We start from the raw sequence: 12657 nt of genomic DNA, 5'->3' as shown, positions 1-12657 counted from the left end.
CAGGAAGTCGCATTACTCAGTGTTGGCTCCCAGTCAATCACACTATCTCAGTGCCAGCTTTCAGCCAACCACATTATACCAGTGTTGGCTCTCAGGTAGACCCATTACCCAGTATCTGCCAGATCCTGGACAGACCCACTGCCCCAGTCCTCAGCACATTTGCTAGTCCCATAAACACTCACGAACACCCAATCGATTGCAGTCTGAAATGTTACGTTCACGTTGCCAACAGCGATCAGTGGCTGGGTGCTGAAATGTATAGCAAGCCCGATTTTCAGCTCCACTGCTCCCAGGAATTAGTCAATCGAGGGCGGAATTGGCCATAAATATGGATCAATTATGTTTGCATTCAGGATAATGTTAAGTGCCAGTCAAGAGGTGAAACATCACTTCAACATAATAACAGGGCAGATATGTTGCCATCTATATAGTACATGTATTGCACAGAATCTTGGCTGTAAATTTCTGAGGGTTTGTCCCAATACCGATGGGAGATCGGGATAAATGACTATTTCCCCATTTCTCCGAAGGTGCTACCCAAGTTATGGTGAGAGATCGGGAGGGTAATAAAGCCACTGTTTTTTTAACAGGGACAGTCACTCACAGTGCAATTTGATGTTGTCCACCCTGGTGTGTGTGGCTTTGCAGAGTGAGCCTTGCTCCTGGTCTAGAGGTCGATATTTATATAAATCCCAGTCTACCCCGCTCCCATCACCAAGGGAAGTTCCTGTAGGTGCCGAGACTGCAAAGTCCTGAGCTATCGCCAGTGAAGGATAGACGGTAGAAAGAGTTACACTGTCAGATGACGGTGGGATGGCGGTAAATCATGTTGCCAAACACATGTTGCAGAAGCACATTTTCTGAAAACTCTTTTTTTAATCTCCTGACAGAAAAATCACAGAGACACCGGCAACTTTGACCGTGAATTCACCCGGCAGCCCGTGGAGCTCACACCCACTGACAAGCTCTTCATCATGAACCTGGATCAGAATGAATTTGCAGGATTTTCCTACGTGAATCCTGAATTTGTTATTCAGGTTTAAGGAACGCACGAAGCCTCATTTCTTTAACCCCCGTTGTATTTTTAATCCGAAACACAGGACACAATGTTTTCAAATATTGATCTTCCTTCCTTCAGATCCCGAGTTCAACATGAGGTTTTTAATAGAGCGCCACGCGACATTTTAAACCTGATTCCATCTCGGTGTTTGTAAATAATCACCGATAGTGGCCGGAATCGAGGAGACATGTAAGATAAGGAGTGTGGATTCTGACCTGTTGCTGATCCCAAATCCAGACAGGGGGCTGGTAGGGGAAGGCAGAGCGGAGAATCAGGGTTTGGTAATGACTGAAAACAATGGAGAACTTTAACATCTAATGTGGCCATAGTTCAGCGCAACACTGAGAGTGTATTGCACTGTCAGCAGCACCGATCTACAGCCAGGTGTGCAACTGAGGTCCTGTCCTCCCTGTTCAGGTGAATGTTGAAGCTGGAAGGATCTCGTAAGCAACATTACCTAGAAATTCAGGCTAGTGCAAACTGGGTGTAGAGAACAACCTCTGCACCTGAATGGGTCAGCCTGGGGCACACCCAATATCGGGCCTCGTTTACATGAAAGCAGTGAATGCCCACTGGGAGTCAGCAGGCAGGTTGTGGGCAAAGAGGCTTCGAATTTAAGGCCGCTGCCCAATCTTGCATAGGGAGCTTCAAACAGACGTTAGACCCCTTACTTGGATATGCAAAAGGCTAACGACTATTTCAGGCCTGAGCCCTGGATGTCTGCACAAATGTAGCCGCGGGCGCACTTCCGACTTGTAACGAGGGTGTGCTTTCTGTCTGCCACATTGGGGGCTTAGGCACCTGCTTAATACCCACATTATGTCTACAGTATCACATAAGACATTGTAAGTGGGGAAGTTAAATTTACATTTTAAACATTTTTTTGATATTGGGTCTAGAGCTATATTTATCAATCAAAAATGTATTAAAAATGTTACCTATAATATGCACTTCCTGTTAGCATCACACTTATTTTGTGTTACATTTCAGCCATCACACTTTGATGGTTGCCTTCCAGTAAAACAGCAGCAAATCAGAATTGAGGCTGGAAACATGTGAATCAAATACAAGGAAATCGATTAATGCCTGGCAAGGTCCACTAGTAATAGATGAAAAGTGATGTACATAATTTGTACTTCCTGTCTATTTCCTCTCAACTTAATGCATCATGAATTTTTCTCTGCTGGTAGTTCTGTTCCCCTACACCTATCATGCCTGGGTGTTACACTACACTTTAAAATACTTCATTGTTTTTTGAACTGCTTTTTTCTATGGATACTTCTCAATGGCTTACTCTGACCATGTAATGAAGTGCCTCCTTTGTTATCCTTTCATTCACTCCCAACTCTGCTGAGACCAACCTACAGAAACAACTCCAATATTAAGATAAAAACAAAAAACTACTGCGGATGCTGGAAATCCAAAACAAAAACAGAATTACCTGGAAAAACTCAGCAGATCTGGCAGCATCGGCGGAGAAGAAAAGAGTTGACGTTTTGAGTCCTCATGACCCTTCAACAGAACTGAGTAAAATTAGGAGAGGGGTGAAATATAAGCTGGTTTAAGGTGGGGGGGTAGTTGGGTGGGGGGGGTGGTTGTAGGGACAAGCAAGCAGTGATAGGAGCTTCATAGGAGTGACATCTTTTGATTATCTGCTCCTATCACTGCTTGCTTGTCCCTACAACCACCACCCCACCACCCAACTTCTCTCCCCCCACCCCGCACCTTAAACCAGCTTATATTTCACCCGTCTCCTAATTTTACTCAGTTCTGTTGAAGGGTCATGAGGACTCGAAACGTCAACTCTTTTCTTCTCCGCCAATGCTGCCAGACCTGCTGAGTTTTTCCAGGTAATTCTGTTTTTGTTTCCAATATTAAGATGTTTTCTGTAAGATTTTTTCATATAACTTTGTAATTTATTATTTTAATTTAATGTAAACTTTTTTGGTTTATCTCCAATTTTAGGATATAATAGTGTAATGGTTATGTTACTGGACTAGTAATCCAGATCTTTGGACTAGTTATCAAGGGTACATGAGTTCATATCACACAAGGCGATCTTCATTGACTTGCATTGAACCAGGTTCTTCCATTAATCCCATCCTGAACTTGAGGATGGGCTAGGTTTATGGACAGAGATACATTCAGATGTTGATAAACAACTATTAAAAAAATCAAGGATATTAACATAACTAACTCAATGTTCAAAATTCCACAATCTTTAAGGTTTCAGAATTGATTTCCAGGTGTGGCTCTAGGTGCAAATACTGAGGAAATTCAATCACCTTAAAGAATGGGACTTGGTATTAAGGACAGTTTAGGGGTGAAAATTAATGGGAAAGGAAAACAGGATAAGACAAATTTAACCATGGATGAACTAATTGTAAAGCAAACTGAACCTTTTTAAGAACAGTGTCTTCCATATTATGTTTGTAAATGTTTTCTATTCAGTTACATCTCATGGAATGTAATGTACTCAAAGGTTTCTTTCCTTGTGACGTCTATGCATCTTTTTCACAGGATCACACTGAGTGTTCTTACAGTTGATTAATTTATTTTGCAATGTGTTATGAAGCTTGCCAAAAAATAAACAAAAAAATGTATTGCAATAATTACTGAATGAATTAATTTGCATGACTTTTGTGTATCGGTCTCTCTGTTGTTGGCAGAATGTTCATGCACGGGTGCTTCCAAACTGTTGAGTTGCTCTATCTCAAAAATTGAAATAAAATTCTGTAATGAAACGTTTGCAGCAAAGTATGTAGTATTCACTCGGGTAGAGGGTTGGGCAGAAGTTACAATCTATGCCTATGCATCTGGTATCCATGAACTGTCAAGTGATATCAGTATTGGTCTGAATATGGCATTACTTTAACATGACTTCTGCTACATCAAATCTGATGCTCAATAAATCAAGGCACATTATACAGAAGGTACAAGCAATCAGGCTAAATCGATCAGCAGATGCCTGAGTAACAGGTTAGCATGTGGTGGTTTGTTAAATCATTGTCCCCTTGGCTCTCACTGCATACTGAAGCAATTAAATTCTCCTCCCTTCACACTGTGGTAAGTTTCAGCCAGCTCCTGTAGAAAAAGGCCCAAAACACAGATGGTTCCAATGTCATTGAGAGCACCAACAAAATCACTTTTTTTCTTATTCACTTTACGGGATGTGGGCATCACCGGCTAGGCCAGCATTTATTGCCCATCCCTAATTGCCCTTGAGAAGGTGGTGGTAAGCTGCCTTCTTGAACCACTGCAGTCCCTGTGGTGCAAGTGCACCCACAGTGCTGTTAAGGAGGGAGTTCCAGGATTATGACCCAGCAATAGTGAAGGAGCTGCGATATATTTCCAAGTCAGGATGGTGAGTGGCTGGAGAGGGATTTCCAGGTGGTGGTGTTCCCATCTATCTGCTGCCCTTGTCCTACTAAATGGTAGTGGTCATGGGTTTGGAAGGTGCTGCCTAAGGAACCTTGGTGAATTTCTGCAGTGCATCTTGTAGATGGTACACATTGCTGCCACTGTTCATTGGTGATGGAGGGAGTGAATGTTTATGGAAGTGGTATCAATCAAGGGGCTGCTTTTTCCTGGATGGTGTCAAGCTTCTAGAGTGTTATTGGAGTTGCACTCATCCAGGCAAATGGAGAGTATTCCTTCACACTCCTGACTTGTGTCTTGTAGATGGTGGACAGGCTTTGGGGAGTCAGGAGGTGAGTTACTTGCCACAGGATTCCTAGACTCTGCTCTGTTCTTGTAGCCACAGTATTTATATGGCTAGTCCAGTTCAGTTTCTGGTCGATGGTAACCCCCCTCCAAGGCTGTAATGAGGTCAGGAGCTGAGTGGCCCTGGCGGAACCCAAACTGGGCATCAGTGACCAGGTTATTGCTAAGCAAGTGCCGCTTGATAGCACTGTTGATGACCCCTTCCGTCACTTTACTGATGATCGAGAGTGGACTGAAGGAGCGGTAATTGGTTGGGTTGGATTTGTCTTGCTTTTTGTGGACTGGACATACCTGGACAATTTTCCACATAGCCAAGTAGATGCCAGTGTTGCAGCTGTACTGAAACAGCTTGGCTCTGGGTGTGGCAAATTCTGGAGCAGAAGTCTTCAGTACTATTGCTGGAGTACTGCCAGGGCCCAAAGCCTTTGCAGTATCCAGTGCCTTTAGCCATTTCTTGATATCACATGGGGTGAATTGAATTGGCTGAAGACTGGTGTCTGTGAACATCTACTTGGCACTTCTGGTTGAAGATTGGTTGAAGAAATGCTTCAGCCTTATCTTTTGCACTGATGTGCTGGGCTCCTCCATCATTGAGGATGGGGATACGTGTGGAGCCCCCTCCTCCAGTGAGTTGTTTAATTGTCCATCACCATTCACGACTGGATGTGTCAGGACTGCAGAGCTTAGATCTGATCCGTTGGTTGTGGAATCGCTTAGCTCTGTCTATCACTTGCTGCTTATGCTGTTTGGCACGCAAGTAGTCCTGTGTAATAGCTTCACCAGGTTGACACCTCATTTTTAGCTATGCCTAGTGCTGCTCCTGGCATGCCCTCCTGCACTCTTCATTGAACTGGGGTTAACCCCCCCGGCATGATGGTAATGGTAGAGTGGGGAATAAGTCGGACCATGTGTTACAGATTGTGGTTGAGCACAATTCTGCTGCTGCTGCTAATGGCCCACAGCGCCTCATGGATGCCCAGTCTTGAGTTGCTAGATTTGTTCGAAATCTATCCCATTTAGCACTGTGGTAATGCCACACAACACAATGGAGGATACCTTCAGTGTGAAGACAGAACTTCATCTCCACATGGACTGTACAGTGGTCACTCCTACTGATACTGTCATGGACAGGTGCATCAGCAGCAGGCAGGTTGGTGAGGATGAGGTTAAGTATGTTTTCCCCTCTTGTTGGTTCCCTCACCACCTGCCACAGATCCAGTCTAACAGCTATGTCCTTTAGGACTCAGCCAACTCGGTCAGTAGTGGTGCTACCAAGCCACTCTTGGTGATGGACTTTGATGTCCCCAACCAAACTACGTTCTGCGCCCTTGTCACCCTCAGTGCTTCCTCCAAGTGGTGTTCAACATGGAGAAGCACTGATTCATCAGCTGAGGGAGGATGGTACATGGTAATCAGCAGGAGGTTTCCTTGCCCATGTTTGACCTGATACCATGAGGTCCAGAGTCGATATTGTGGACTCTCAGGGCAAATCTCTTCTGACTGTATACCACTGTGTCACCACCTCTGCTGGGTCTGTCCTGCTGGTGGGACAGGACATACCCAGGGATGGTGATGATGCTGTCTGGGACATTATCTGTAAGGCATGATTCCATGAGTGGGCTGTTGCTTGACTGGTCAGTGAAACAGCTTTCCCAATTTGGCACACCCCCCAGATGTTAGTAAAGAGGACTTTGCTGGGTCAGCAGGGCTGAGATTGCTGTTGTTTCCGGTGCCTAGGTCGATGCTGGGAGGTCCATCCAATTTCATTCCTTTTTAGAGGTGGGTGTTGTTACTTATGTTTCTCCTCAAAATAATAGGATTCCCATTATTATGGCTAGATACTCACAGATTTATTAAAAATATGATAACTATTATTGATAAACATTAAACATTAGCAGCGCATGCAGCAAAACATTGAGTTCACCAATGAATTCACACATCAGCAACAATATTGTAAACGGATGAGAGCTTCACCACATCCTGAGGTCCCGCTCCCTGCAACCTATATCATTTTTTTCCAAAACTGTCATGTTTTAGTAGTACCTAATATTCCTTTCATGGCACCTGTCAATGACTTCAGTTTTACACATCCTGATAGATTTGTCAATTAAATCCTTAGGCTGAAGAGAGTTAAAGAAATTCAAGAACTAGCAAAGCTATTCTTACAGTCCTGTGGACATATTACTCTTCTATCACCCAAGACGGATATAGCCATGCAATTGCTTTGCCTACAGCCGTTTCTGTATCAATACAAAATAATTCACGAGGGTGCCGATCTGTCTATATATCTCTACCAGCACCTAAAAGCCTCCCAAGATCTTGTTTCAGCCCCTATCCATATTAAACTGCTTATGAGATCAGTTCCAATTGAAAAGTTAAGTTAATGTAAAGAAAAGTGAATAACAGACCCATTTCATTAACCCTTCACTCACAGGTGGTGTGGGAATTGGAAATATTGCACCTGCATGATAGTGGCTGCACCTCCAAGATTGGGACTGTAACATTTTTGAGCAGAGTAGTTTTACCTGGCATTGACCTGGGATGACTTGATGCCTCAACAGCCACCAAATAAATCAGCCACTGTTCAACCAGTTGACCGAAGCATCTGTGGAAAGGCTGAGTGAGACAAATGGCCTTAATGCTCTTATTAGACGGTGGGTTTCCACAAAGTGCAAGGCATTGTAGATGGCACACAGCTGGCCATCCAATTCCCATATCACCAACTCTATGCTGTTCATGAACAGAATGAAGTACAAATAAATCTGCAACTGGCTGAGACTGCAACTTGTACAAAGTAGGTGGGATGTTAGGAGGTTGGCCTCATGGTTATTGTAGTCTTCTTGAACTCATTTTTGATCATGCTTTGGAGTTGAACAGGAATTTCACACAATTGACTGAGGGCCTTTTTATTATTCAGTTACCTGTCCCAGGATATTACAAGGCTGCAGTTGATTGGGGTGACCCAGGAGGGGGGTCATGATGCTTAAATGTAACAGATTCATTGGATCAGCTGGTTTTCCTATTCATCTGTTTCCTACGCTCGCAGGCATCAACCAAAGCAAATCAATTCCCAATATCCTAGCAGTGGACACAATGCAACCCTTTACACTAATCCCATATACCACAAATATTCAGAGGAGGTGGAAGATTGGATGACTGGATCCTTCGTGATCTGTAGAGGCTTGGTTTCTGATCAACTTTGTGATAGTCATCAACGATAGCTTGCATTTATATAGTAGCTTTAACATAGTAAAATGGTCCAAGTTGCTTCATAGGAGCATCATCAAACAAAGTTTAACACCAAGCCACGTAAGGAAATATTAGGGTAGCTGATGAAAAGTTTTAAGGCACCTCTTGAAGGAGGAGAAACAGATAGAGAGGTGGAGAGATTTAAGAATGGAATTTCAAAGTTTAAGGCCTGGGCAGCTGAAGGCACAGCTTCCAATGGTATAGCTATTAAAACCAAGATACGCAAGAGGTCAGGATTGAAGGTGCACAGCTATCTTAGAGGTTTTAGGGCTTGAGGATGCTATGCGACAGGGAAGATGGGGGGAGGGTGAGGTCATGAAGGGGCTTGAAAGCAAAGTTGAGAGTTTTAAAATTGAGGTGTTGTTCAACTGGGAACAAATGTAGTTATGTGAGCACAGGGATGATGTTGAACAGGACTTGGTTATCTATTCCAGAAAGCGAGTTGGTCAAGGATCAAACTGAAGCCAGTCTTTACAAACTTTTAAAAACATTTTACAGAGTTACATGTTACAAGTTTGCACTTTCTAACCCAACCACCAGAGTTTCAGACTGGGTCTATTTTTAGGGCCACAAATGAATCCCCATTAATGCCCACCACCTGCATACAATTAATACTTGGTGCAAGTTAGGATATAGGCAGCAATATTTTGGATCAGCTCAAATTTATGGAGGGTAGAAGATAGGTGGTCGGCTAGGAGCAGGACACCAATATAATGAAGCAACAGTGCTTCTACTAGCTTCATTGTGGCCTATGCAATCAGCATGTTGAAACAGCAGTTCCAATACTTGGACAGATTGGAGATGACCGATAGTATATTCCGACCAATGTCTCCAAATTGACAGCTTTTGCTTTATTTTACACAACCTCACCACATGGAATTGAGTTACTATACAGAAAGACAAAAAGGCTCGGTAGCTAACACTGGAAAAGAACAATGATAGTCACAAGGCTTGGATGATAAATCTCATCTGCAGACAGGAAGGCCAGCTTCTCACTGAAAGCATATTTGTCCTGGAGCCTAAACATCCCAATGCACAAACAGTTCTATCTATCAGTAAGTGATAATAATGATTCAAGAAACACAGTGCTTACCATTATCCATGATAACATTTTTGGGTCTCATAATGATCTTACTCTCAATCACTTAAATCCTCATATCTTAGATCATTCCCAGGTGAATTCCAGCTGCCTATACTTTTGAGAGTATCCTGTCTTCAGGTTTAGTTTACCTTTTGGCAATGTGCTCAAGAAATGAACATTAAACTCTATGTCTTATTCCTTTCAAGTACTGGCCTTATCTTTTGTCTTCAAAAGCTGTAGTGCATTTTTCAAACTTCTTTTAAAGTTTTAAATTTGCTTTGTAAAAGATGAACAAGTGAATAACAGCATGGAGACCTGTGTTCTATAAAGCAGACTGGCAGGAAGAGCTGCTGGGAGTTTGGGGGTGGAAATCACTGCATAATCAGGTATTTGGAAACTACCAACCCCCATACCGTTCTCTACTTATATGTTTATTGTAGACATCATTCCCTTAACTGAATAAAATAATACAATGACCAGAACTGATGCTTTAGAAATAACTTTTAAATGATACACAATTTTTATTTTCCTAGAATTTCTTATTGCTATGGGAGTGTAAACAGTTTCTTGGAAATTAGAATCAATTTACCTCCTTTAGAAGTTTCAAACTGTTATGTCAGAAAAGAATTACCAGGGCTTCCTGAATCTTGAATACCTCCTCAGTCAAATTGTATTTTAAACTTATCAGTCATATAAAAATTGAACTAATCACACAACTTTGCATTACTCTCTTCATAAAATAACTGGCAAAATTTGCCACATTCTTTCAATATAATCTTGCCACAAGTTTCCAAAGTAGAGTTGTTTTTTTGAAAACTGTCTCACTGTCATTCTCGTTGGCTATTCTCCCCATCAATCAATATAACTTTGGCAGAAGTCCTGCTTACATGGGCATTCCAGTCTTCCAACAAAGCTACCTTAGCTGAATGGAGGAAGCCATGAGGAATTTCCTGGTATTTAAATAAAAAGATTTGTATTTATATAATTCTTTTCACAACAACCGCATTTCTCAAAATGCTTCACAGCCAATGAACTACTTTTGGAAGTGTGTTCACTGTTGTAAAGTAGGAAACATGGCAGCCAATTTGCGCACAGCGAACTCGCACAAACAGCAATGTGATATTGACCTGATAATCTGTTTTTTGTGGTGCTGATTGAAGGATAAACATTAGCCAGGACACCAGGGATAACTCCCTGCTCTTCTTCAAAATACGATATCATAGGATCTTTCACATCCGCTGAACAGGCAGGTGGGTCCTCGGGTTAATATCTCATCTGAAAGACCGCACCTCCAACAGTGGAGCACTTCTTAGCATTGCGCTGACACCTTTAGTTTTGTGCTCAAGTTTATGTTTGAGATGGATTTAAGGAACAGGCACTACGTGAAACCAAGACAAAATATTTCAATTTTGTCAAAATCTTCCATCCTACCACAACTATCTGTACAGTGTTTCTCCATTAGGAGAATATATTTTCTCCACATTCACCTCCCTAAGATTAAATAAACCAATAGGATCTGCGGCACTGTAAATTGTGTGCAGTGTGCTGGTTTAAAGAGCTGAATGCCCTTTTCTTATTCTTTCAGCAGCTGCTGGATATTAATGAGAATCTCTATAGCCTTCCTTGAAGTGATGTCCTGTCATCGTGATGCAAGTGATTAAGACACAGATTCTGAGAGCAAAGACTGTTCAAAAGAGGAGATAGTGTTCAACAACAATTATACCATCCACAGTCAACAGAACTCCACCTCATTAAAGTTCCATTCAAGCACTGCGAATAATGGAGCCAAGTGACCTTCAAGGGAGAAGGTCCCCAGAGTTTTTCATTCATTTTATGGGGATATTCTACTGCTTTCCTTTTGCTTAAATCCACTTTCGTGCAAAAGAATTTCAAGCAAATCAATTGAAATGCAGAGGATGGATTAAGGAAAAATGCGTACAGGAGGAGAGACACTGGTTCTAGGAGATAACCTGCTTGTGCTCCAGAAACTATGCAATCAGTTACAGCTTAATGCTACAGGGATGGCAGTGGATTCAGTTGAATGGCAATGCTGCGAGCAAATGAAACTTTTGGAAATATTCAATTTCTAATTCAAAAACAACTGGAAAATTAATAATGTTTGCTTAATTCCTAAAATCTAATTACCATTCAGATAACAACCAGAACTTATACAAGTATTGCAGATACATTTGCAACAGTTAATTATTAAAAGCATGATTTCCTGAGAAATGAGTAGTACAGGCATCAGCTGTGGCTAAGTGGCAGTGTTCAGGTTCTTGTATCAGGAGATTGTGGGTTCAAATCCTGTCACAGCAACCTGAAGCATGTAATCTAGGCAGACACTTCAATGCATTGCTGAGCGAGTGCTGTACTGTTGTAGGACCTGGCTTTTGGATGAGGATGTTCCAGGCCATGCCTGCCTTCTCAAGTGAATGTAAAAGATCCCATCACACTATTTCAAAGAAGAACAGAGGAATTCTTCTTGATATCCTGGCAAATGCTTATCAATCACCAACATCATTAAAGCAGATACAAAAGCAAAATACTGCAAATGTTAACGATCTAAAATAAAAGCTGAAAGTAGGTTTGGCAGCATTTGTGGAAAAAGAATCAAAGTTAATGCATCTGAAACATTAATTCTTGTTTTTCTCTGCTCAGATGCTGAGTATTACCAGCATTTTCTGTTTTTATCTCATTAAAACTGATGATCTTGTGTTTAAAACATTATTACTTGTAGAATCTTGCTGTGCACAAAATGGCTCCAATATATTTATTACAAGAGTGACTATACTTCAAAAGTACTTAATTGGCTGTAAAGTACTTTGGGTTGTAACAGATGCCATACAAACGCAAGTCTTTCTTTCAATTAACAAACACAAACACAGCAATGACAAACAGAAACAACCTGTATCCCATTGCACATATTTTATAGCTCATTAGTCCCAAGTTGCCGATTTTGTCTTCCATTATCCTATGGTACAGCAGTGTACAACACTCCTTATATGAGACACAAATTCAAATCCTACCACAACAGCTGGGAAATTTAAATTCAGTTAACTAAATAAATCTGAAATAAAAAGCTTGGATCAGTAATAGTGACCATGAAACAACCAGATTGTTATAGAAACCCATCTGCTTCACTATTATCTTTTAAGGAAGGAAATCTGCTATCCTTACTGGATCTGGTATGTATGTGACTCTAGACCCGCAGCAATATGGTGGACTCTACCTCTGGAATCACCTAACAAACTGCTCAGTTGTAAAAAACCGCTATGAAAAAGCATACAAAGGATAAAACCTGACAGATCACTCGGCATTAACTTAGACATTGGAGTCGGATATGGCAAAGGCACATCCTTCCCAGTAAATTTCGTAAAATCCTCCTTAATAACATTTGGAAACTTGGGCCAAAACTTGCATAATTTTACCATGTGCTAGTCAATCAAAAACCTGGCATTATCATACTCACCAAATCATATCTTTCAGTCAATGTGCCAAATTCCTCCATCACCATAATGGGGTATGTCCTGTCTGACCCGCTGGA

At 41.7% G+C, this 12657-nt stretch overlaps 1 protein-coding gene across 1 annotated transcript in view; it reads left to right on the top strand.

The window, feature by feature from the left end:
* The window catches only part of LOC144690717 (protein kinase C beta type), a 277204-nt gene extending 273507 nt beyond the window's left edge, over window positions 1-3697 (top strand). Inside the window, exon 17 of the mRNA XM_078558489.1 lies at window positions 891-3697. Coding sequence (XP_078414615.1) covers window positions 891-1043 — 153 coding nt within the window. The 3' untranslated portion in view covers window positions 1044-3697. The remainder of the gene's footprint in view (window positions 1-890) is intronic.
* The last annotated feature ends 8960 nt before the right edge of the window (window positions 3698-12657 follow it).

This window comes from Cetorhinus maximus, chromosome 15 (genome assembly GCF_964194155.1).
Source record: "Cetorhinus maximus chromosome 15, sCetMax3.hap1.1, whole genome shotgun sequence".
Classification (NCBI taxonomy): Eukaryota; Metazoa; Chordata; class Chondrichthyes; order Lamniformes; family Cetorhinidae; genus Cetorhinus; species Cetorhinus maximus.
Note: the sequence above shows the minus strand (reverse complement) of the source record. Positions and strands in the feature narration are given on the sequence as shown.